General features: G+C 41.9%; 3 protein-coding genes across 3 annotated transcripts in view; 2 read left to right on the top strand and 1 right to left on the bottom strand.

The window, feature by feature from the left end:
* Window positions 1–287: 287 nt before the first annotated feature.
* On the top strand, window positions 288–953 carry LOC117294759 (uncharacterized protein K02A2.6-like). Its single transcript, XM_033777275.1, has one exon. It carries the CDS (start codon window positions 288–290, stop codon window positions 951–953), a length of 666 nt encoding a protein of 221 aa, XP_033633166.1.
* Window positions 954–7,488: 6,535 nt separating this feature from the next.
* On the bottom strand, window positions 7,489–8,764 carry LOC117294758. The gene is made up of 2 exons (XM_033777273.1): window positions 7,966–8,764; window positions 7,489–7,751 (listed from the first exon to the last, which is right to left on the bottom strand). The coding sequence occupies exons 1-2, from the start codon at window positions 8,762–8,764 to the stop codon at window positions 7,489–7,491; spliced, it is 1,062 nt and encodes a 353-aa protein (XP_033633164.1).
* A 9,035-nt stretch (window positions 8,765–17,799) lies between these two features.
* Window positions 17,800–26,106, top strand: part of LOC117294495 (probable cytosolic iron-sulfur protein assembly protein CIAO1) — a 49,367-nt gene continuing 41,060 nt past the window's right edge. The window contains exon 1 of the mRNA XM_033776924.1: window positions 17,800–18,304. The gene's annotated coding sequence lies outside the window, so the exon portion shown is untranslated. The remainder of the gene's footprint in view (window positions 18,305–26,106) is intronic.

Genomic DNA, 26,106 nt, shown 5'->3' with positions numbered 1-26,106 from the left:
AACAGAGACACGATATGCAAACATAGAGCAAGAATTACTAGCAGTCCTGTACGGATGTGAGAAGTTTCATACTTACCTGTACGGCAGACGATTCATTGTGGAAAGTGACCACCGCCCACCCCAGCATATCCACAAGAAAAACTTAATGCAGGCCCCACCACGACTACAGCGCATGCTTCTGCGTCTACAGGCTTACGATATAGAACTACGCTACAAGCCTGGTAAAGAAATGGTCATTGCGGATGCACTCTCAACACTCCCCTGTGGAAAAGCATGAGATACCAGAGATGAAAGTCCGTATACACCATTTCTCGAAATTTCCGTTTTTCCGCAAACTTGAAAACCTCACCGCAAGCACCATCACAAGAGTTTCACGTGTGCTTTTTGCCGAACAAGGCATCCCAGAGGTTATCTTATGTGACAATGGCACGCAGTTCACCTCTTCCCAATTCCGAGCCCTAGCACAGCAGTACGGATTTCAGATCCAAACTTCCTCACTGTTCTACCCCAGAGGTCATGGATTCATTGAAAGACATATCCAAACAGTGAAGAGAGTCCTCACCAAATGTCGAGAGTCGGGGGACGATCCCAACTTAGCCCTCCTAACTCTCCATGCAACTCCACTCAAGGCAAACCTTGCATCCCCTGCGGAGCTACTGAACAGAAGGAAATACAAGATGACACTACCTTCAGTTCAGCACCCTCCACCAGATCGAGAAGATGTGCGAGATATACTGCAGGCAGACCAGTCTTCGCAAACGCAATACTACAACAGACGCTCTACCAGTACCCCTATCCAAGAACTTCTCAATGACCAACCCATCTACATCCAAAATCCGATTAACAAAACCTGGAGCCAAGGTAGAGTTATGAGCAAATCAACTACTCCTCGATCCTACAATGTGGAAACGGAAAGTGGAAGTCAGCTCAGAGGTTACAGGATTCATCTGTGACCAGCTCCTCTGAGTTCTACCAAACCAACCCCTGTTCACAATGCTCCTTCACAACCCGAGAGCAGACTGCTTTCTAACCGCCCCTCAGGAACGCCGACAGTGACCCGATAGGCAGGCCAGTGAACAAGCCAAACAGATTTGATTTGTAACGACATACCATCAGCTAGAAGCAGTTCGAATCCTATGTTTTTGCAGCGATATAAGAGACGTTAAATTTGCATCGGGGATAAAGAATATTAATTTTGGTTTTTACCCATACAGCGATGTGTGTTAGCACTGTATACTCAGTACTTTCCCGAGTCCTGTGAAAAAATATCACAGGCAGGTTACTCGGATGGGATTCGAACCCACAACCCTTGCAATTCTAGAGCAGTGTCTTACCAACTAGACTACTAAGGTTGTCTGGAAGCTAGAGGCAGTTCGAATCCTATGTTTTGGCAGCGGGTACCGCAACGATATAAGAGATGTTAAATTTGCATCAGGGATAAAGAATGTTAATTTTGGTTTTTACCCATACACCGATGTGTGTTAGCACTGTATACTCAGTACTTTCCCGAGTCCTGTGAAAAAATATCACAGGCATGTTACTCGGGTGGGGTTTGAACCCACGACCCTTGCAATTCTAGAGCAGTGTCTTACCAACTAGACTACCGAGGTTGCGCGGTAGCTAGAGGCAGTTCGAATCCTATGGTTTGGCAGCGGGTACCGCAACGATAGCGGCAGGTTAAAAACGCTTTCAAATGGACATTTTGAAGATGTGTGTGGTGAAGTTTTTTGTAATCACCTCAAAATTTACACACATGTTGATCGTCAGGCAGCCGTCATATGTGTGAAGTTTCATATATTCAGTACATTTATTTCAATGCTGTCATACAAAACAATAATACAATAGCGTACATTTATGTCAAAATTTAAAACAAGCAATATAGTATGAGGTATGATTAGGTACACAATACTTCAAAAAATAAATAAGCAGTAATTTAAAGACAACATTTAGGTGTAAGGTTTAAGCAAAATGCTTTTGTGCCCTAACCTATTGACAGACAAACATGATACCAAGGAACACAAACAAAGACAAGGGACAACATGGTCAGACGATAGGTGTAGGCCTACAAACAACACAAAGGCAAGTCACCATTAAATCAACTTGTACTATTAAAGTCATGAAATATAAGGTTATAAGGAATATGCATTTGAGTAGTAGTTATTGTAGTTTTTTTTCTTGAAAATACAGGTAGAGTGATTGCCGATTAAATTGTACATAAATATGCCTAATTTCAATGATGATAAAAATCAGAGAACAAAATAATGCAACAGTATGACCCAAAAAAAAATACATCATGCTTTCGTGAAGTAAGACGCCAATTACTACCAAAAGTGTACCAAAGTATCCCTATTTGAGAGACAAAACAGACACACAGGTATACACAAGCTGACAGCCGAGACCAAACAAATCAAGCGATTAAATAGAACAACATTAGATTTTGATGGCATTACAGATAAGTATCTAGCAAGTAGTGTTTAAGTTTTCTTGAAAATGTACTGATTGTAGAAGGTTGCTTAAAATGTATGGGAAGACTATTCCAATATTCTACTCCTCTTTGCACAACGCTATTTTTATGAATTGAAGTTCTATTGTGATTGACATACAGATCCCCCTTCAATGCTTTACGAGCACCATGAGAATGTATCGATGAAGCTAAAGTAAACATTTCATTAAAGCTATTAGGTAACAGGCGGTATTTGTTCTTGAACATGAATTTACCCAAGTTCAGACAATACAGGTCATTAAATTTGAGCACTTTAAGTTTGGCAAATATAGGAGCTGAATGAGAAAGATAATAAGCTTTTGTAATACTTCTATCGGCTTTCTTTTGCAATAGTACAAGTTTGTTACATAGTGCCTTTCCGTGACCCCAGGATAATATTGCGTTATTTAAATATGAAAGAATGAATGCATTGTATAAAGTTAACAAAATCTTTTGCGGTAGAAAATATTTCAATCTACTCATAATACCAACATTTTTTGAGATTTTGGTGGTTAAAACATCTATGTGTTTTTTCCAGGACAAGTTCTCATCAATATTAATACCTAAGAATTTACAACTCTTTGTTTTGTTGAGAGCACTGCCATTTAAACAGAGGGGTACATGGCACACATATTTTCTTTGCCTGGCACAAACAATTATAGAGTTTATTTTAGGGTCATTCCGTGTCAAATCAACCAGTTTTCAGAAAAGTTCCCAGGTGACCCTCTCAGATTTTGATGAAACTTCATCAGAATGATGAAACATATATTACCATGTATTGTACATGTGTACATGAATGTACATGTACATGTATACTGTATGATATTACCATAAAATGTGCCAAAAACATATAATATTCAAATTGCCACCACACCATGAAGGAGTTGAGTGCTAAAGCTGAAAATTGGTGTATAAGTAGATATAATATATATGTTTAACTGGTATCAATTTCAAAAAGTGTTTCAATTGATCGCGGGGTCAACCGGGGTCAAGACGGGCGGGGTCTTTTTGACCTTTTTCTGGCTGGAACCAACTTTGGGTCCATGCTATTTCTAAATGAATGCATTGGTGAGCTTATAATTGCTTATGGGTAAAGACATGCACCCATAGATAATAACTAGGGAATATAGGTTTCATTTGACCCCTCATGTGGGCACAGGGTGACCCCAATTATCACAAAAAACATTTTTGGCTGATTAAAGTGCCTACTTTGGGTGACCATAACTAGAAAATTAAAGGAGATACATTTAAATTGAGTGCAGATTCATGAAATTTGGCAAAAAGTAAGATGGAATACCAAGTTTGAGCTCTCTACCTGGTACAAAATCTAAATTATGAGTTTTCAAAGTCGGAAATTATATCAAAAACCACATTTTGCGACTCGCGCGCGCACAAAATGGCCGCCTCGACCAAATTTCAAAGGATCATATCTCGAAAACGACATGGAGTATGACTTAGCTTTTTTGTATGTGTTCATTTGAGCCACATCCAATCATTCTGATGAAGTTTCATCAAAATATGAGGGGGTCACCTGGGGACCACTGGTTGATTTGACATGGAATGACCCTTTAAGAACATTAATTGACAGTTTATTTGCTAGAAGCCAGTTACTTATTTTAACAAGCTCTGTGTTAAGGTTTTGTATAGCTACGTCAACATTATGGTGATTATATAAAAGGCTTGTGTCATCTGCAAACATACAGAATGAGATCAAACTAGACGAACTACAAATATCTTTTATATAGATGATGAACAATAGAGGACCTAATACGGAACCTTGAACTCCACAAGAAATATATTTATCGGATGATTGTCTAGAATTATACGAAACAAATTGTTTTCTGTGTGTTTAGTAGCTCTTAAACCATTCCAGGGCCAACCCACGAACACCAATATTCTCTAATTTACTAAAAAGAATGTCATGGTTAACAGTGTCGAAAGCCTTGGACAGGTCCAAGAAAACACCTGATGACGTCACCAGAGGTCACGTGACGGGCCTTAAAGGTGCACTTTTTGAACTCTAATAACTCCCGAAGTAATAATGCAATCATGTTGAAACATAGTAGGTTGTTAGATATTGGCAAATTCTTGTGAATTGTGAAATGGTGTCATGATGACGTCATCACATGATTGTTTATGATTTTTTTTTTCATTTTAGCACCTTTTAGTCATAAATCTGAACATAGTATAATCCTAATTATTTTTTTAAATAGGCTGGATTGGTCATAACTGCTGTGATGCCAATAACATTTCAAAATCAGTTGACAAATTTGAAAATGTTATTTACGAAACAGCTCTGCATTTGTGCACAGATGCAATCATGTCTAGTTTTTTATTAGCTGTTTCGCAAAACAGCTTTGGTTTTTGTTAAAGTTTTTTATTTTTTATTTGTTTATTTGTCTGTTTCAGAAATGACAGTTTATAAGTGCTGTTTTGCAATGTTCCTAAAGAGCAATTGCAATGAAACTTTCAGTGATGAAAGGTATTGGTGCAATGATCATCACAAAACAAGGATGTCATTATGACGTCATCACCTGTCACGTGCCGTCATCTTAAAGGTGTTTTATTTTAAATATTTGAAAATCTATAACAAATAAGCCACATGAGACCGTAGGTTTCTGTTTGCTGGATTAGGTACGGATAAATAAGGTCTTCATTTTATTTCGTGTGCGTGACCTCACATGACCACTACTTCCGGTCGAAACCGGAAGTGGCCCTCTAATTCAATAGTGGCAAAAGTTATGAAGTTGCTTCAACGATGTTAGTGCCTGGCAAGGGTGGGCAGTTCCAAAAAAATATCAATGACGTCACAAAATGCAACAGCGCCCTCTAGTGGCAGGTTGAAAACTCTATAAAATTGAATTTTTGAAGATGTGTGTGGTGAAGTTTTTTGTAATCACTTCAAATTTTACACACACGTTTACTGTCAGGCAGCCATCATGTGTGTGGAGTTTCAGATCAATGACGTCAGCGGGGGTCATGTGACGTGGCCTTAAAGGTGCACTTTTTGAACAAATATAACTCCCGAAGTAACTATGCGATCATGTTGAAACTTGGTAGGTTGTTAGATAATGACAAGTTCTTGTGAGTTGTGAAATGACGTCATGATGACCTCATCACATGATTTTTTATGATTTTTTTTAACTGTAGCAACTTTAAGTCATAAATTGCTATCTGAACATGGTATAATCCAAATTATTTTTTTGACTAGGCTGGATTGGTCATAACTGCTTTGATGCCAAGAGAATTTCAAATTCAGTTGTGAAATTTGGAAATGTTATTAACGAAACAGCTCTGCATTTCTGCACAAATGCAATTTAGCTCTAGTTTAAAATATTTTTTAATTTAAGTTTTTTGTTTTAATAACAAATAACAAAAAAATTGAGGCGGGCGGGGACGAGCAACATGTTATTTATTTTACTTGGCCTTAGCTCAGTAAGATTCATATTGCAGATCAGGGTTTCAAAAAAAAAGTGCTTGGCTAAGAATCAGAGTGGTTGGACCTGGTTATGGGGGCTAGTTTTTTCCCAATTTGCTGATCCTGCAGTTTTGTGGCGATCTATGTTTTGATTATTTATAATTGGGGTATCAAAATCCGTACTTGCATTTCCAGACCTACATGTAAAATTGGTTGACAAGGTCATCAATATGAATTATTGACAAAAAAACCCAGTTTTTACAACGTTATTTTGTTTTACAATTACGCCGGAAAGATCAGGCGTGTAATTAAATTTGCACGTAGGGGATCCTCCTCCATATTTGGGCTGGTCGATGGAAGTGGAATGGTGATCGCAAGCGACGATTTCACGGTGGCAACAGAGCTAAAATTAGGCCCAGGTGTTTCGCGTGGATATCACGCTGTCCGCACGCATATATTCACATTAAATTCCTCATGAGAAAATGTTTGTAAATGAAATTAAAGTGGCCCACAATGAAACAGAGTGTACAAGGTAGGACTACGAAGGGTAAGGGAATAAAAGGGTAGCGACGAGTTCTTTAACGCCCGTTTGAAACCGGCAGGGTTGTTGCCGTGTGATAAAGGCCCGAGCCGAAGAAGGTTTTAAACGGACGTTTAAGAATGAGTCTCTATACTTTTATTCCCATTTATAAATGCCCTTTTGCTAAAATGTAAAAAAAAAAATACAATTATAGACACTTTGACAATTGAAATCTCAAGGTTTTTAAAAAGTAACCATGATTAAGGGGGGAAATGGATTAAGGGAAGGATCCATAAAAAATTGGGAAAATTATAGCCAATCAAAGTTTCTATTTAAAAAACCACTGGGCCCAATTTCATAGAGCTGCTAGGCACACAAATTTGCTTAGCATTAAATTTCTTCCTTGATAAAAACAAGATTAACAACCACAGTTACATATTGCTTGTTACTGGTATTCAGCTGTTGCTTGCCTATCTTGAGCACAACATGGATATTTTGTTGATAGGCCTAATCCTCTTTTATCAAGGAAGAAAAGTTTTGCCAAGCAAAAGTTTTGTGCTTAGCAGCTCTATGAAATTTTGCCCTAGTGGCTATGAACCAAAGATCATGGCTGTAGTAGGGGCAGGCACTATGCTACGAACCCCATTGAAGTTTGTTTGCGACCATCCATTCCTGAACTCCGGCAACACACGCTTCTGTACGGGCAACTGCAGTGTTTGCATCCGTGGAGACAAATGGCAGATATAGTTGTGCGTCATCCGCGTAAAGCTGAACGGACAGTCCGTGGTTACGAGCAATGTTCGCAACAGGTGAAAAGTACAAGGAAAATAACACTGGACCGAGCACCGACCCCTGAGGGACGCCAAAACGTGGTGTAGTGTTGGATGAGAAGGACCCGTCAATTTTTACATTTTGGGTGCAATTTGATGGAGTAAACCACTTCAAAGCAGTTCCAGTGATACCAAAATTGTAGTGAAGACGTTGAAGGAGGATTTGGTGGTCGATAGTCTTAAAAGCAGCAGAAAGGTCAAGTAACACTAAAATTACAGAGAGTTTCTTGTCAATGGCTCAAAGGATGTCATTTTGAACACACAGGAGCGTAGTCTCGGTGCTGTGGTGGTTTCGATATGCTGACTGTGCCAGCTCAAGCAGGTTGTTAGATGTTAGGTAGTCATTGAGTTGACCAGCTACCACTTTCTCCACAACTTTTGAGATGAACGGCAGATTCGACACAGGTCTGTAGTTACTCAGCTTGTTCTTATCTAGCTTTGAGTTCTTTAAGATGGGGGTGACGTGCGCCTTTTTGAGCTGCTGAGGCACGATTCCTGTTTCTATTGATGAGTTGACAATGTTTGTAATTGCAGGTAGGACAGATGACAGAAATGTTTTCAACAAGGAGGTGGGTATTGGATCGAGGTCACATGATTTTGAGGGTGAGCGGCGGATGAGCTTTCCAACAGTTTCTTCCGATTCCGTCTCGAAAAGTTGGAGTACCGATGTAGAATGAGTATCATGGACAGAGACTGCAAACTGATGATATCTGACCATCAAGCTCCGACCTGATGTGCGTAACTTTGGTTTTGAAGTGAACATTAAACCTTTCCGCGAGGTCTAATGCAGATGAACTGTCAGGAAGACACAGTGATGGTTTACTGTGTAGCGAACCATCAACAACAGCGAAAAGTTGTCTTGGATTTGTTGCATTGTCTGATATCTTCTGTTTGAAATGTGCACGTCGGGCATCTCTAATTAAACGAAGAACCAGGTTTCTTTGCTCTGTAAACATTTGGCGGTGAACAGTTAGACTCGATTTCCTCCGCTGCTTATCGTACATCCGCTTTTGCTTTTTGGCCTCCATGATGTCATGCGTATACCAAGGGCTATGGGGACGTACGGGTAGTAGTCGCCTCTGTATTGGGGCGTGTCTGTCAATTAGTTGTTTGAGGGAATCTGGTACAACTTGTAGTAGATGGGTCATGTCCCTGGTGAACTCAGCAAGATCTATTTTGTTCAATTTACGGTAAGTAGCTACTTTCCAAGAGCACTTTGGTTTACCTAGTTTCAGTTCACAAACCACGCTACAGTGATCAGATATAAAGGTAGATACCTTGACCGAAGATGAAATAAGTACATCATCACTGGCTCTCCCTATGACGTAGTCAAGAACATGGCCACTGGTATGTGTAGGTGATTCAACGCACTGAAGTAAGCCCATGCTGTCTAAAAGTTTGTCTAACTTTTTGGTGCTGCTGTCTTTCTGTGCCCAGTTGAAATTAAAGTCACCAACCACAACCAAGTTGTTCTCAAGTACCATGGACTCAAGCAACATCGAGAACTCAGTCATGAAGTTGTTGTGAGAGGCAATGGTGGTCGGTAAAGTACAATTAAAGTTATCGCAGAGTTGTTGCCCGAGGAAATGTTAATAATCATGTACTCAAATGAAGCAAAACACTGAGTTTTCAAAAGTTTCACATTGAAGCTTTTATGCAAGATGACAGCAACACCCCCCACCACGCCGGCCGGTTCTAGGGACGTGTGTGAAAGTGAAGCCACTGGGACAAATTTCACCGATGTATTTTTGATCATCTTCAGTTCCAGTAAACCAGGTTTCTGTCAGTGCCAAAATATCCAATTTGCTATCTACAATGAAATCATTTATCAGTTCAGTTTTATTCCTTGCAGATCGGCAGTTGAGAAGGGCTAAGTTCACATTTTCAGTATCTGGAGTTGTGGTTTGGCTTTGTATAGGGCCGATGGTGGTGGTACGCAGTGGAGTGGTGCCTATGGTTACCTCTGATTGTCCAGTTCATGCGAACTTGTTTATTTGATGGGATCTTATATAGGCGCACTGAGTTACATGTATGAGGTGTTGTATTGCTAGAGCAGATCTGTCTTACCACTAGACCACCGAATTAGCCCGATGGCTACTTGTACATGTAGGTACAGTCTACTTTGTACGTAGTTCGAGTTCCATGTGTTTGCAGTAGACCTGCAACGATTTATAAGATCTTAGTTTTGCATCAAGGATAAAGAAAAAATATTGTTTACCCTTGCAGTGTGTTTAGCATTATATAGGCCTACTCGGTACTTGTCTAAGTTTTGTGAACAAATCCAAAGTAAATCACTAATTGGTTGGGATTCGAACTCGTTTGTAAATGTAGCCTGATGGCTTGAGGCAGTTCAAATCATACATGTACATGTAGGCCAATGGGTAAGCAGTGGCTCCAGGGCCCAATTTCATAGAGCGGCTTAACGGTAAGCAAATTTTTTTGCTTAACGTAGTAACAATAATTGCTTCAACCATGGAGGATTGTACACCTATTTCACAAGCTTAAGCACGTAAACAAACTGCATGTACAAGATTTTAGATCGCTTGCTTAAGCAAAAAAAAAGAATAAGGTATGCCCCCTACTGACAAAATGGCATGCGATATAAATGCAGAGTGGCGATAAAAAAAAATCATCGCCTTCTCTGTCTTACATGTGCTATTTGTAATGATTCAAAGCACCCCTTGAAAGATTTACACACTAACTAGAGAGTAAATAAGAAGATAATACATATTGTACAACATTACTGAGGCATTTTAGAGACTCGTTTACTTCGCTACACCTACCATACAAACACACGTAAAATACACACCGCTGCGCGCCACACTAACAACGTATTGCAGTTATGTCGCACTGTGCACTGTGTGAAGGACCCAATTGCATAGGGCTGCTTAACGGTAAGCACATTTTTTTGCTCAACGTAGCAACAAAAATTGCTTAAGCGTAAACCTATTTCACGAGCGGTTGCTAGCTTAAGCACGTAAACAAACTGCGCGCGCAACATTTTAGATCGTTGGCTTCAGCAAAAAGGAAGAAGGTGGTGACAACATGGCGGGCGAAATAAATGCGGAGTGGCGAAAAAAAAAAGTCATATCCTTCTGTGTCTGATATGTATTATGTGTAATGGTTCAAAGTGCCCCTCGAAAGGTTTACACACTATCTGACAGTAAACAAGAAGATAATACATTATTTGAACATTCCTGAAGCATTTTAGACACTCGTTTGCTTCGCTACACCTACTACACACGTCAATACACACGTACACCAACAACATTATGCAATGATGTTGCACTATGCGCTGTGTGAATAGGTTGCTTAGCAAAATAGAGGCTTTAAGGACCCTTTTTGTTTGCTTACCGCTTTAAGCAAAACACCTTGCTTAAGCAAGGCCATGAAATGAAAAATGTGCTAGGTGCGCCCAATAAGCACAAAATTGACCGTTACCGCAGCTCTATGTGGAAATTGGGCCCTGCGCTTAAACAGAAATGGGGCTTTAAGGACCCTTTTTGCTTGCCACTATAAGCAAATAACATTGCTTAACCAAGGCTATGAAATGACAAATTTGCTAGGTGCGCCAATTAAGCACGAAATCGACCGTTAAGCAGCTCTGAAATTGGGCTCAGGTCTTTGACAACCACTGTGTGTGCTACCAAAAAAAAAACAATGTGTAAGGTACAGTGTATGTATAAAAGGAGGGTTAATATAATAAAAGATCAATGGGTTTGTTGGTTGGTTCGATTTGGATTGGTCAGTCATGTATTTCTACTTATTAGCCTGTAACTGTACATGAGTACACTTCACCAACTGTTTTATTTTCCTATTCATTTGCAGAAGATGTAGGCACTAATTGGGTGTGCAAGGCAGTGCTTCAAGACGGTCATTCCCGTACAGTTCGACGAGTCAGCTGGTCTCCATGTGGCAATTTGCTAGCATCAGCAAGTTTTGATGGCACTACAAGTATATGGAACCGAAAGAATGGAGACTTTGAATGTGTAACTACATTGGAAGGACATGAAAATGAAGTGAAAAGTGTTACATGGGCTCCATCAGGATCATTACTTGCAACATGCAGCAGAGACAAGAGTGTGTGGATATGGGAAGGTGTGTATACATGATTGTTCTTGATGAACTGCAAGTTCATTTGTTATGCCCCGCAGCGAAGCCGAAGGGGCATTGGGCATACTCTATAATAATAAATAATAATAAAACGGACATTTATATTGCGCAGTTACTTAAACTAACATTGTCAAATTGTTAAATCACCAGGGATTTTGTTTTTGCATTCTAAGTTGTACAATTTTGAACATCCAGCGTCTCACTGGACTTCATTGGGCCTGCCTTCAGTGCTGCAGCTGGTATGAAGCTGACAAGAAGCTAACAAATCTGATGAAATCCTACTGAACACATCACTCTCGCTCGAATCCCCAGAACCAAAGAATGGGCTGTCAAACTGAACACACTCGGTTGTCAGCTTACCACATTTTAACAGTAAAGCACTACAGGATGATACCATCAACAAGTACCCGGTCAACTTCAAATTGTGCCAAAAGTGCACGAGTGATATTACTCACTTGTAACTTACTCTACTTCATCTAGACAGCTGGGGTCCATTGTGATATCCTATGTCCACGCATCGTAGCTAGGTTCCAGAGTATGTCAACCTTGTTTGGTGGACCAGTTCATCAATCAAAGATGTTTTTGGCGGCTTCTAGGTTTTGGGAGACCAGGTGCCGGTTGGATTCTGCATCTAGACAGCTGGGATCCGTTGTGCTGATCTCCCCTGTCCATGCTTTGTAGCTACAACCCCAGCCAAAATGCTTGGGCCACCTGTTCCCGGTTACAATAAACATTCCCTGTCCACTTCCCCTGACAATAAACATTCTCTCCCCATCCCTCTTCCCCTCACTCAATGTTGATGGGAACATAAAATACCATGCTATGAGTGCCAACATTGAAAGGGGGCAGTGGGGCCCAACGAGATGGCCAGGATTGTAGGATACAGGATGTGAATCTTGGTGGTACCAGTTGCTCAATCCAAGATGTCCTCGGGCAGCCTCTCTAGGTCTTGACAAACCAGGTGCCGGTGGGATTCTGCCTCTACATTTTACGGCCGTGTTTAGTGCCTTCTTTGCTGAGATGTTGTCAGTATTAGGCAGGCAATGTAGCAGAAAAGAGAGTTAACTGGTTGGTTTAAGACTTCTTAATTTCCCTACTGCATAGAATGGCGTCAGCCAGTAGTGCTTCTTCAAGATGTCTTGCATTGCTTATAGTCTTACGAGAGCAACAACAGCGGGAAGTTTGTTGTGCTGCGAGTAGATTCGGCTCTATGAGCAATGGCTGCAAGAAGTGGCCATTCTCATGCTTCACTTACTACTTGTATATTGGGGCACTGGAGAGACTTGCTGAAGGCTTTTTCATTGAGAACTCCTTTCAGACATCAGGAGGTAGTGTCGTTGGCCTCAATGATGAGTTCAGAATGACAAGAAACCTGCATCATTCCTCCTCTTCTGTATGGTTCTGACACATGGACACTCCTCCAGATTAACCAGAGAAGACTAAAACCCTTCCACCAACGTTGCCAAAGGACCATACTGGCCATCCATTGGTACGACCACAATACGAATGCAGAGGTTGCACAAAGAACCAAGCTTGCCACCATTGACCTCGTAGTTCATTGCTGGCCTTAATGACAACATCCCAACAAAGAAGGCACTAAACACGGCCATAAAGTGCAGAGGAGTGTATTGAGCTGTCTTCTTTGGAAGAAATATCGAAGAGTGAAGCTTCCATTTTACATTTTGTAACAGCCCTGCAACTGTCCTGGCCAATGGAAAGTATCACCCATTCTAGCTCGTTAGGCCCTATCAGTTGGGTACGACATAAAAGTGACCAAGCTCAAGAATCTGCAGTGATGAATTGAATTGGGCTGTTGCGGTCTTGATGGATCAAAGTGGAAGACATACAAACTGCTTACTGGTTATACTTGAAGCATTATTTACCACAATACACAATACGGGCAGAACATAAAACAAATCTTAAGTTTTGACTTTTTTCTTAAAATTTGAAAAATTTTGGCAGCCATTTTAGAAGCCATTATGGTGGCCATTTTTGCAGCCATTTGTTGGCTGTCTGGATTTTGGTGCAAGGCAGCAAAATAAAGTGTTAGATGGTTAAACAAAAATGTATCTATTCATTTCACTTAAATGGCTGTTCCACAATTTTGGGCTGATATACAACTTTTTGGTAAATTTTACCACTTTTGGCGGCCAAATTGGCCACCATTAGCCGCCATTTTAGATTTGATTCACAATAGCAAAATTGGGATGCCAGAAATGGAAGTGGGATGGTAAAAAACATAACAAACATTGTTTTTGTTCTGTTATTTGGCTGATATATTACATTTCTCAATCTTTACTACATGTAGTTTTGGCAGCCAAAATGGCCGCCATTGGCGGCCATCTTGGATTTGAAGCATAATGGCAAAAATTTGATATCAGAAATGGAAGTGGGATGGTAAAAAACATACAGAAAACACTGTTAACATCCCAATTGTGATTAAGGACCCTAAAAGGCACCCAAAAAACATTGGTGTGGTTAAGTTCTGGGGGGATGTATGGGGGGTCCCCGTATATACCAGACTATTATGGCTAAAACAAACTCAAAAAGGACTTGGCATATCAACTACAAACTTGGTTTGTGGATTAGTCATGGGATCCCCCAGAAGCCTTTTGTTTTGGGCCCCTCAGATAAATATTAAGCTCAATATGGCTAAAACTAAAGAAATGTTGTCCAGGCAATAACTCGAAAAGGACTTGGTGTATTACTTCCAAACTTGGTTTGTGGAATATTTTAGGGATTCCCCAGAAGCCTTTTGTTTCATGACCCCTCGGGTAAATAGTAAGGTCATGATGGCTTAAACAATAACTCGAAAAGGACTTGTACATATAGGTGTAGCAACTCCAATCTTAGCGGGGCATTTGTGTTTGTCAACACACCATTTTTGTTTCAAGTATATTAGACTTAATACAATAATGGTTTATCTGGAAACTGCCCTTGAAAAAATAAAAAAGTTAGACATTCCTGTTTGACCACAGAAAGAGCAATAACTTAATCTTTGTTTGTGCAGCGACCAAGTTTGACGAAATTTAATGAAACTACAGTAGTTCATTAGTTTGGGCAAGTTGTTTTTGTAGGTCTACTTTACTCATACTTACCTGTAGAGCACAATACTATTTTTGCATATTTCCCTATACCGGCAGGTAGTATCGCTAAGAATTAAATAGCGCCCTCTATTGGCCGCCCCACAGCGCCCGGCGGCGCCTCACGTGATCTTCCTCTTTTCTCTTAGCGGCAGGAACTTAAGCCTAAGAAGGGTCGAGTTGGTAAGCAAGACGTTGTACCGGGTCTAATGCTTGCCACTGACCAAACCCAGAGTACCGGGCAGCCCATTGTGGCTAGCTGTCATGGCTCAATGGGTTCTGGCCTCTCGGACCCCCTGGCACAGTGCAATACAGCACGGGTGACCGGGGCGAGTTGTTAACCGGGTTCCCGGACCGCGCAGCGCCCGCCAACCCGATGGGTGTTGGGGCGCCGCGGGCCGGGGGAGGGCTAGACGGACTGTTGCCCCATAGCGGGTCACGCTCTGACGGGCGCTCCACGGCATCGGGTTTCCGGTGTTCGGGGGTGCCCGTTCCTCGGCCATCTGACGTGTCTTTGGTTTCTCAAGACAATACGTCACACAGGGGTGGAAATAATAAGAAGTCGCAGTGTGCGCACCGCTCTTCCTCGAGTAGCTCGAGTTCGGATCAGTCTACCCACGGCAAACGCTGAAGGGGGAAGACTTGATGACAAGGGCTGGTCTTTTCCAAGCATTTCAGTCCTTTACGGCATCCCTGACTGGCCTCCCTGCCCCCGGCAGATGCCAGTCGGGTTTGGGCAGCCGAATGAGATTACTCAACCCCCCCAACCATCGGTCATTGGCCATGGTTGGTTTGGGGCGGTACCGCACACGGTTAGCCGTGCTCCGGTCTCCCAGCCGGCGTTGAGCATCCACCCATCGTCGGCTTTTTCGACCTGGGGGGGCCTCATGTGCAGGGCCGGAACGCCGCTCCAACAAGTTCACACGGCTCCCGATCCCCGCTGTCGGCCCACGCGTCTCGCTCTGGGGATTTGGCTGGGGAGGACGAGGTGGCACAGCTGTAACGGTTATCTATAACGGAGACAGAGTTGCGCTTGGTACAGCGGGATATGGTACTAGATCTCCCCACTGTTGGCGAGTCGCTGTTACTGACTAAGTAGTCTTTCAAACGCCGAACGGGTCCGGCGGCAGGAAGGGATAAAGTTTTTCCCCAATGCGCTGGATCAAGTGTGTGTTGATCGGATGCAGGTAATCAGGGCCAATTCCAAATGGCGTCCGTATTCATCTCGTGAGAGTGAATACTACCAGTTTCCTCAGGCGGACTTCGAGGAGTTCTTTAACCAGTGCTACATGACTCGGTGAAAGATAAATTAGTCGCCGATGCCGGGGCCACAGCATTCAAAGGGTACGAGATAAGTTAGAGGGAACCTTGAGAAAGTCGATGTCACTTGTAGATTTGGTATGCGGTCAACATCATTTTTGCTGCTCTTGACCGAATACTTGGCCATGGAGTGCGAAGAGGACAGTGATGTTCCCGCGAACATGTTGCGCGCGGCCTTTCACTGCCTTGACCATGGGCTGAGAACAGCGCTAGACCAGTTCGCACGAGTGACGACATTGGCGACGCGTGCTCATCGGTGCAACGCACTCGATGCCCTTTTTTCTCTCGTCTCCGGGCGCTCGCAAGAGGTTTTAGGCCCTTCCTTTGGGGGGCGGAGATTTGTTTGCAGGGAAATTTGAGGAGCTAATGCAGGCGGAGGCCAAGCGGCTTAAGGCTACTGAGAAAATTAACCTAAAAGGCAGTGGACACTATTGGTAATTGTCTAGCCTTCACAGTTGGTGTATCTCAACATATGCATAAAATAACAAACCTGTGAAAATTTGAGCTCAATCGGTCATCGAACTTGCGAGATAACAATGAAAGAAAAAAACACCCTTGTCACACGAAGTTGACGCATTTAGATGGTTGACTTCGAGACCTCAAGCTCTAAATCTGAGTTCTCGAAATCAAATTGGTGGAAAATCACTTTTTTCTCAAAAACTATGGCACTTCAGAGGGTGCCGGTTCTCAAAATGTTTTATACCATCAACCTCTCCCCATTGCTCGTCACCAAGAAAGGTTTTATGCTAATAATTATTTGTAGTAATTACCAATAGTCTCCACTGCCTTAAAGAAGCCGGCGGGCCCCTCCGCCAAGCCACCTCAGGCTAGGGGTAAGCCTTCATTCGTTATCCCTCAGCGTAAACCGTTCAAGCCCTCACGCGGTGCTTTTCGGAACCGAGCAGGCAGCTCGGCGGGGATGGGAACATGCAACCCCAGCCGTTTGCTGGTCAACAACGCCCAGCTGCCGGTCTTGGCTTCCGAGCACCGGCCCCCGCTACCCCTGGGGCTGGCGGAAGTGACGTGTCAGGCTCGTGGCGGCCTCCCATCGTCGGACCCGTGGGGGGCCGCCTCCGCGACTTTGCAGGGTCCTGGGCTCAGGTGACCTTCGACCGATGGGTGCTCAGTACAGTCGATCGCGGCTATGCGATCGACTTCACTAGCGCCCCTCCGTCGGAAATGTTGGTTCGGCCGATGCCGATCTCGACAAACCCGAAACAACGCCTTTCTCTCGAAGGGGAGATAACATCCCTTATCAAGAAAAGGGCGGTTCATGTTGTTCCATTGGGCGAAATAGGGTTGGGGTTTATGTCGACTTTCTTCTTGGTCCCAAAGAAGGAGGCCGGCACTTGGCGTCCAATCCTAAACCTCAAGCCTCTGAACAGATTTATTCGCCCCAGGCGGTTTCGGATGGATACTCTCAAAATTACATTAGAGTCCATCCGGACGCCAGCATGGGCGGCAAGTCTGGACTTAAAAGAACGCTAACCTTCACGTTCCCGTCTGCCGAGAGCACTGGAAATTCCTTCGGTTTCAATACAAAAATGTCCGATACGAATTCTCAGTGCTCCCGTTCGGCCTCTCCACCTCCCCTCGGGTCTTCACCCGATTAGTGAAGGTGGTAGGGGGATGTCGGTGTTTACCTACCTCGACGACTGGTTGATCGTGGGTCATTTGGTGCCGACTTCGGCGTGGCTGGACCCACACCTCCTGTAGTGGCTCGATGACGCAAACCTCTTGGGATGTCGAGCTTTCCGCAAGCCTCGACTGTCATTGACTGTCACAACGGATGCGTCTCTGTCTGGCTGGGGGGCTACCCATGGCCAACGCCAGGTGGCCGGGTGTTCGGGCCCCGAGCACGGCTCGGCCCACATCAATGTACTCGAGCTGCTAGACTGTTTCCGAGGGTGGTAGTTGGCCAGGCGGTGTTGGTTCAATCCGTCAACACCACCGTCGTGTCATACATCAATCACCAGGGGGGGGACTCCGTCCCCCCAGTTGTGCGCACACACCTGGGAGCTGCTCCACTGGTGCACCGTCCGCGACGGGTTTCTGACCAAGAACCAGTCTGACACGTTTTTGCTTCCAGATACCTTTGTGCCGGACATTAAGTCCCACTCGTCGGTCCGGAAGGACAAGCTATGGTGCCCAGTCAGGGCACTTAAGTGGTATGTCAGCCGAACGGAACCGTTTCGTAACCACCTACAGTTGTTCGTTACGTCGACGCCGCCGCATGTCCCAGCGTCCCGGGACACGATTACTCGATGGCTCGTCACAGCGATACGCTCGGATGCGAAAGTGCCAACGTCGGAGAGGGTAAACGCCCACGAAATTCGGGCGACCTCCACATCATGGGCATTTTTTAAAGGTGTTTCTTAGAGTGACATTACACAGGTAGCCTGCTGGAAGACCCCAAATACATTCACGTTTATTTGAGGGATGTACTCAGATGTACTCTGGACAGAGGGCAGAGCGGGGAGGGCGGTTCTAACGGCTGCTAGCAGGGCTTCTACCCAGCCAGGAGTTTCACACCTATAGGTGAGTTCCCACTCTGTTTATTGCTCTCTATTAATTAGGTGTTCGGCCAACAGCCGAACAACTATTGTTATTAGGTGTTCGGCCAACAGCCGAACAACTATTGTTATTGTTCTGTTTTTTTTTCCCTCGTGTTCTTCTTTCCCTGCGAACCTTCTCCAGCAATTTTAAACAAAAGTAAAGCTTGTACAAACTCAAAACTTACTATGTACATAGGCAATAGTGAGTAGATGAAACCGCCACTTTTTGGGAATGATGACGTCATTGATGACGTCATGGCAAGGTTTTTAAAGTTGAAAAACGACATTTGCTTTTCGCTGTATCTCAACGAATATGAATGCTATGATGTTCATACTTGGGCATCAGATAGATAAAGACTTGGACAACATTTGAAAAGTTAACGCCAAAATCGTATGACCTTAACTTCCGGTCGTTACCCTGGGTCAAAGTTCGCCTTCGCATTTTTTCATCAAAAAACAACTTTTGAGCTTTAAAGCAAAAGTAAAGCTTGTACAAACTTAAAACTTACTTTGTACATAGGCACTAGTGCGTAGATGAAACTGCCACTTTTTTGGATTGATGACGTCATTGATGACGTCATTGATGACGTCATGGCAAGGTTTTTAATGTTGAAAAATTACAATTTGCTTGTTGCTGTATCTCAACGAATATTGAAGCTATGATGTTCAAATTTCAGCATCGGATAGATAGAGACTTGGACAACATTTGAAAAGTTAACGCCCAAATCGTACGACCTTAACTTCCGGGTCGTTACCCTGGGTCAAAGTTCGCATTCGTGTATTTTACATCAACAAAACAACTTTTGAGCTTTTAAACAAAAGTAAAGCTTGTACAAACTTAAAACTTACTATGTTCATAGGCAATGGTGAGTGGAATAAACCGCCACTTTTTGGGAATGATGACGTCATTGATAACGTCATGACAGGGTTTTTAATTTTGAAAAATGACCATTTGCTTGTTGCTGTATCTCAACCAATTGAAAAGCTATGATGTTCATATTTCAGCATCGGATAGATAAAGACTTGGACAATATTTGAAAAGTTAATGCCAAAATCGCACGACCTTAACTTCCGGGTCGTTACCCTGGGTCAAAGTTCGCCTTCGTGTATTTTACATCAAAAAACAACTTTTGAGCTTTTAAACAAAAGTAAAGCTTGTACAAACTTAAAACTTACTATGTTCATAGGCAATAGTGAGTGAAAGAAACCGCCATATTTTGGGAATGATGGCGTCATTGATGACGTCGTGACAGGGTTTTTAATTTTGAAAAATGACCATTTGCTTGTTGCTGTACATTGTATCTCAACGAATAGAAAAGCTATGATGTTCATATTTCAGCATCGGATAGATAAAGACTTTGACAACATTTGAAAAGTTAATGCTAAAATCGTACGACCTTAACTTCCGGGTCGTTACCCTGGGTCATAGTTCGCCTTTGGTATTTTACATCAACAAAACAACTTTTGAGCTTTTAAACAAAAGTAAAGCTTGTACAAACTTAAAACTTACTAGTACATAGGCAATAGTGAGTAGATGAAACCGCCACTTTTTTGGAATGATGACGTCATTGATGAGGTCATGACAAGGTTTTTAATGTTTAAAAATGACCATTTGCTTGTTGCTGTATATCAACGAGTATAAAAGCTATGATGTTCATACTTGGGCATCGGATAGATAAAGACTAGGGAAACATTTGAAAAGTTAACACTAAAATTGTACGACCTTAACTTCCGGGTCGTTACCCTGGGTCAAAGTTTGCCTTCGTGTTTTTTCCATCAAAAAAACAACTTTTGAGCTTATCTACGGCATAACTCAAGATTGAGATCGATTTGAACTTTGAAACTCAACAGATAGTTGAACCTTCAAAATGACGTTATCGGGTATTAAATAACAATAAAACAACGTTTAAAATTTGTAAAAATCATATGGCGCGAAAGTTTTTTGGGGAATTCCCAACAGCGCTCTCTTTTTGCCCACCAAAGAGGGCACTGTTGATTATCAAATCTGTGTACAGCATTAAGTGCAGGGGTGAGCTAGATTTTTAAAGGGCTTTCATAAGTTGCAAACAAAAAACCTGATGCCAATCTCACACAAACATATTGCATTTGTGAAGAAACAAGGCGCTCAAAAGTGTGATACAAGTTTAACTATAAAATAACGACACATTGTATAAAAAACATCTTTATGGTTCAATGTTTTTGAATGACGTCATCACGTAACGTCCAACTGAACACTGTGTTTTTGTAATTAACAAAAAACACTATGTCTAGTTGATTCTGTGTTTTGTAATGTGAATATCATTATATAACATGGCGTACTATGTATTTAACTGTTTTCTCTCCCGTCGTTGGCACGTACATACGTGCCGCCGAATTTCACAGTCGGGCGTCCAGGGGCGCGATTACCCTGACATCTCGCATATCCACAACCAGTACTCAGTGCGAGTCTATGCAAAAATAGTATTGTGCTCTACAGGTAAGTATGAGTGAAGTAGACTCCCCCCACAGAAGTGTGGGCGGGGTCTACGAGGGAATACTTACCTGTAGAGCATCCCTCCCTCCGTCCCCACGGTTCTCAATCGGTGGGGTTCCTTGATTGGTGCACGAGAAAAGAGGAAGATCACGTGAGGCGCCGCCGGGCGCTATGGGGCGGCCAATAGAGGGCGCTATTTAATTCTTAGCGATATTACCTGCCGGTATAGGGAAATATGCAAAAATAGTACTGTGCTCTGCAGGTAAGTATTCCCTCGTAGACCCCGCCCACACTTCTGTGGGGGGGGGGGGATTTTGAGCCAAAAAGTTACAGGAACATTACAGAATTGGTAAGAAAAAAAATCATCTAAGATCACAGATTTACATAAAACTGGTCTAATGGTGATGATAGTAGAAAATCATCCCTTGAAATAATTATGTCATATCTGATGAGAACTTAAAACTAATTTCTCGTTTAATAATAATAATATCGATGTATATTTGGTTTGCGGTAACACCATGTGTGTATCTACTTGCCAGGTAGAGTTTGTTCTTAAGAACTGTCTTGCTTTATTCTACTATCGCGGAGTAGATGTTCGGGGTTTGGGAGACTTCTCATTTCTGAAAAGAACTGAGGAGCAAATTACGGTGGTTCTAGGAACAAAGGTGTCTCGAGGAGGCGTTTAAACACAGCCAATGAAGCAGCTTCTCATAGACTTGTTGGTAGCGAGTTCCACAAGCATGGTGCAGCAGTTGCGAAGGCTGTGACTCAACAATTCACCTTGAGACAATTAATAATAATAATAATAATATGTATTCGGACAAACGCATTAACAAGCACATGTACACATTCAAAATATTTAAGAAGACAAAGTAAAACAACTGTGGGGTGCCCAGGAGAGCATAAAATTTAAAAAAATAACTATCGCCAAGAGACGTAAGTCTCCTAAATCCCCCAAAATACAATAAAGTCACCTGGAAATAGAATTTCTTTTTTCAAACATTAGAGTATATGTTTCTGAACAATAAAATAATTGTTTTGAGTAACTGTTTTTAACGATTTATATGTTTAAAAAAATAAATAAAGTTGTGTGGGGGTGACTCCGCCTTCCCCTTTTGTGACGTCAATCGATCGAACATCGAACACACGTACGTGCAAGTACATGCTAGTTGTGAGTTTGTACGTTTCGAAAAAGGTTTTTTTCTTGCATTTTTCTGGCAATGTTGACCAGGTGTATTGCTGCTGGATGCAACAACTTAAGATGGGGTCAGTTTGCAAAGTGGTCCGGTCCGACGTCTTTTCCAGCGCTATGCCACAAACACTCTGAGAATCCGGAAAACACTACACTTTTTGACATGAAGAGAAAAGTTCTTTTCTTAAACATGACACCATCCCAACAACTTTTCCAGCTAGTGGGGAAGTTGAAGAAGGTACCTGAAAGACGTAACGAACCTTAAGGAGCATTTGCATAACGTGAAAAAATATTTACAAATTCTATTTCACTATCTTGTGTTGGCACTGCATGCGAATTCATCGCACCTCGATTGACGTCACTAACAAATTGCCCTGCTGTCGCCCAGCAGCCGTCAACTGCTGTTGTTGTGGCTGAGGAGCTACAGCTATTGCGCCGCCATGAGCTGCTGGTACCCACCGATTGGTGCTCTGACTCGCTGCCTGCGCTCGGTCACCAGCCAACCACAGCGCATGCTCATAACCAGCCTGCTGTGACTGCGATGACCACGGCAAGATGGGGCGCTATGCCCAAAGCGCGAGCAAACGTTGCACTTATGTAAAAATTTGCAGTGCGGAAAGTGGCACCCTTGTGGCTTATTGAACGAAAAACAAGTCCCGACAGGAGAGCGGTTACCCGTAGAATTAACCGCGTTAACCTGGCCAATCCAACTCCTATAACTACCATGACTACCCCTATAGTAATTCGTATTATATCCCGAGATAGGCTGACGAGAACCAGCCCCCGATTTCACGAAGCGCTGCGCGCGTCGCAAGTGCAAGTTGCGACCGGTTACACGTCGTAAGTTGCGATGCGTATAAATCGATTTCATGAAAGTTACGATGCGTCGGATACGTCGCAAGTTCCTTGACAACGAGGAAGAACACGTCGTAAGTTGCGACTACCCAAAGGGTCGTCTTACGATGCGATATCTCATTGATAGCGCACAAATACATGCAAAATGGCGTTAATGCTGCTTGCAAATCGAGAAGCCGGAAGAGCGTTGCGGAGAGAAAGACTTTTTCGCGACAGAACTAACCCTCTCGACAGTCTAACTGACGATGAAATATTCCGTCGGTATAGATTTACCAGACGGGGTATTTATCACATCGTCGAAATGGTTCGTGGAGACATTGAACGTGTCACAAGGGTAAGCTTTTAAACGTCCAATGACGGCTGGCCCCTTTTAGTTTTTTTTTTAAATTTCCATATAGAACTATAGGCCTAAATAAAATAATGTTTGGGTGATATGAGGGGGGGGGGTGCAACAAACTAATCGTTGTCTGATGAGAGACAACGTGATTTTACGTCTATTTTTACAATGCCGCCCTCTTGTGGATTGACCCTCACGCGGCGGCGGCTGATGACTGCCGACTGATCATTAACCAACCCACACACAATGATCTTTAGCCTTCAGTCAAGGCCCAGCTGCCGCCCAGAGCGCAACCACACTTCTCAGCACGAACAAGACTGGTACCAGCGGGGAACTCCCCCATCTTTTTTTTCGTTCTAGACAGTGGTGGCGCTGTTGGTTTGGGCAGCAAACTCAAGTTTCTGAAATATTATTGTTAAATACCAATACCTTGTAGCTCTCTTTAAAAAAATATCCTGATTTGTTTATAATTATTCCCTTCAAGTTTTTATTTATTTATCAATTTCCTTTTTTTTTCTTCTTTTTTTTGTAAAGTAAAACTACTAATAAACCAACCCACAAAACTCTTCCACACTATGTCCAATCCAAACAAAGTTGGCCAATCAAAATGAATTATATAAAGTTATATCTGGTTATGAAACACAAAGGATCCTAAAAAGCATAGGGCACAGAGATACACGAGAGAAAACTAAGAAATACCAGTTTATGATTAGAGGAAACCCCCAATAGGGAACATTGGGCCAGCATATAATGTCCTATACCAATGTATATTACTGACACAAAGAAATTAAGTCAGATAGACATATGAAAATAAGTTTCTTTATTTACACCAGAAATAAGCTTATTCTAATACAAACAACTAGTTTTGACCACTCTTCACAGACTGTTTATATTAAATTTGACCAGCTTTTTCAAACATGAAACAAAAAATACACTTTATTATAACACACAAAATATTTTACTGCTTAAAAATTTGTTTATTTTATAGTAAAAGGGCATGATAAGTTCTCTATTATTTCTATCACATGAAATATCACATGAAATATTGGTAAACCCTTGCAACATGGAGAGTAATATAAACTTGCCATAAAGGATTTGGGTACCTTTTCAAAATGTCCATAGATTTACATTAAACTTACAGGGTTTGAAGATAATGATAGTGGAAAGCTCCCCTACAAATATTACTTGCTGAGGTGCTGCAGTTTTTGAGAAATGAGTAAAACAATGTCATGAAAATACGTTGGTAAATGATTAAAATAATTTTCGTCTCATGAGACGACAATAGGAGACTTTCCAACGCTAGGTGGCAGCAGACATACCGGGTAAATTTCCATTGTTTACGTAGTTCTGAACATGCGCATAATTCTGAGAACAATGGATTTACCCGGTAAGTCTGCTGCCCTCTATCGTCCCAGAAAGTCTCCCATTATTTTCATGCCACTGTTTTACTCATTTCCCTAAACTACAGCACCTCGGCACGTAATATTTTCAGGGAAGCTTTCTACTATCATTATCTTCAAACTGTGTAAGTTTAGTGTAAATCTGCGGACATTGTGTTTTTTGTCCTACAAAACTATGAAATGAAATGCTGAAAGTGTTTTTCTTTTCACAGCGTAGCAATGCAATTCCAGCTCACATGCAGGTACTGACAGCATTAAGGTTTTATGCCACAAGTTCATTTTACACTGTGCATGGAGACCTTCATACCGTCAGTGTACCATCAGTGTGCAGGATAGTACATGGAGTAACACGGGCATTTTGCAGACTGGCAAACGTAGTCATCAGGTTTCCTGCAAACTTGCAAGAGGAAATGCAAAAAAAAAGAGAATTTTTTGCACTGGCCAACTTCCCTGATGTGATTGGAGCAGTTGACTGCAGCCACATTCGCCTCTATGGAGCACCATTAGGTGATAATGAACATCTGTTTGTCAACAGAAAAGGGTTCCACAGCATAAACGCCCAAGTGATCTGTATTGCGAAGTTTAACATCATAAATGTGGTTGCCAGATGGCCGGGGAGTATGCATGACAGTGCTATTTTTCATGGAAGCCGTATCAGTGACAGATTTGAAAATGGGAGGTTTGTCAGAAATTTTCTTTCTACCTGGTGTACAAAAGAAAAAGAAAAACAATTTCATCCAAATTAAACATCTGAAATTTGCACAAAGTGAGGGAAATTGTTTGCAGAAATTAGCTAACATCACCATGCCTTTTTATATTGAACATTACAAAAATTTTAATAGGAATAAACATAAAATAAAACTTAAAAATCAAATGTCCGATTGTATTGGTACAGTATTCACAATTTTATCAGTTTGTAAGCTCACTGTTTCTGAAGATCATGCCAGTACCAGTCTTCATGGGATGTTTCCTTCTGAAATCCTGTCAAAGGCGAAAAAAACAGTAGATGAAGATATATAGTTTGTTGACACAACTCAAATTTAAATAATGTGTCTATATAGTACAAATGTGCAAGGTTTTCAACTATTTTCTCGTGACTCAGACAACAGATTAAGCCAAACTTTGTTTTTTTGTTTTTTGTCAACACTGAACCAAACAAAGTAACAAAGTTTCAATCATCTTTATAAATCCTTAGCTTTACCTAATCACAAAAAAGTAATACATATTTATCTACCTGCAACCAGATTCCATGGAGTTCTCATTGGCGACACAGGGTATGCCCTTTCCATGGCTGATGACCCCTGTACAAGATCCAGCAACAAATGCTGAAAGAAGATACAATAGGTATAGTAGTTTAATATTGATTTAAGCCTCCATTACTATTAACAAACTATCAGTTACAATATAATTGATAGTGAGTTCATGTGGCAGGTTTAAATTATTATCGCAATGTTATGACATAAATAAATAAATTGCAATATTAAAGAAAGATAAACAATACATAACATACTTGTTTCAAATTTTCGTG

This window comes from Asterias rubens, chromosome 9 (assembly GCF_902459465.1).
Source record: "Asterias rubens chromosome 9, eAstRub1.3, whole genome shotgun sequence".
Taxonomy (NCBI): Eukaryota; Metazoa; Echinodermata; class Asteroidea; order Forcipulatida; family Asteriidae; genus Asterias; species Asterias rubens.
The sequence above is the reverse complement of the archived record's forward strand: the minus strand, read 5'-3'. Positions and strand labels throughout refer to the sequence as shown.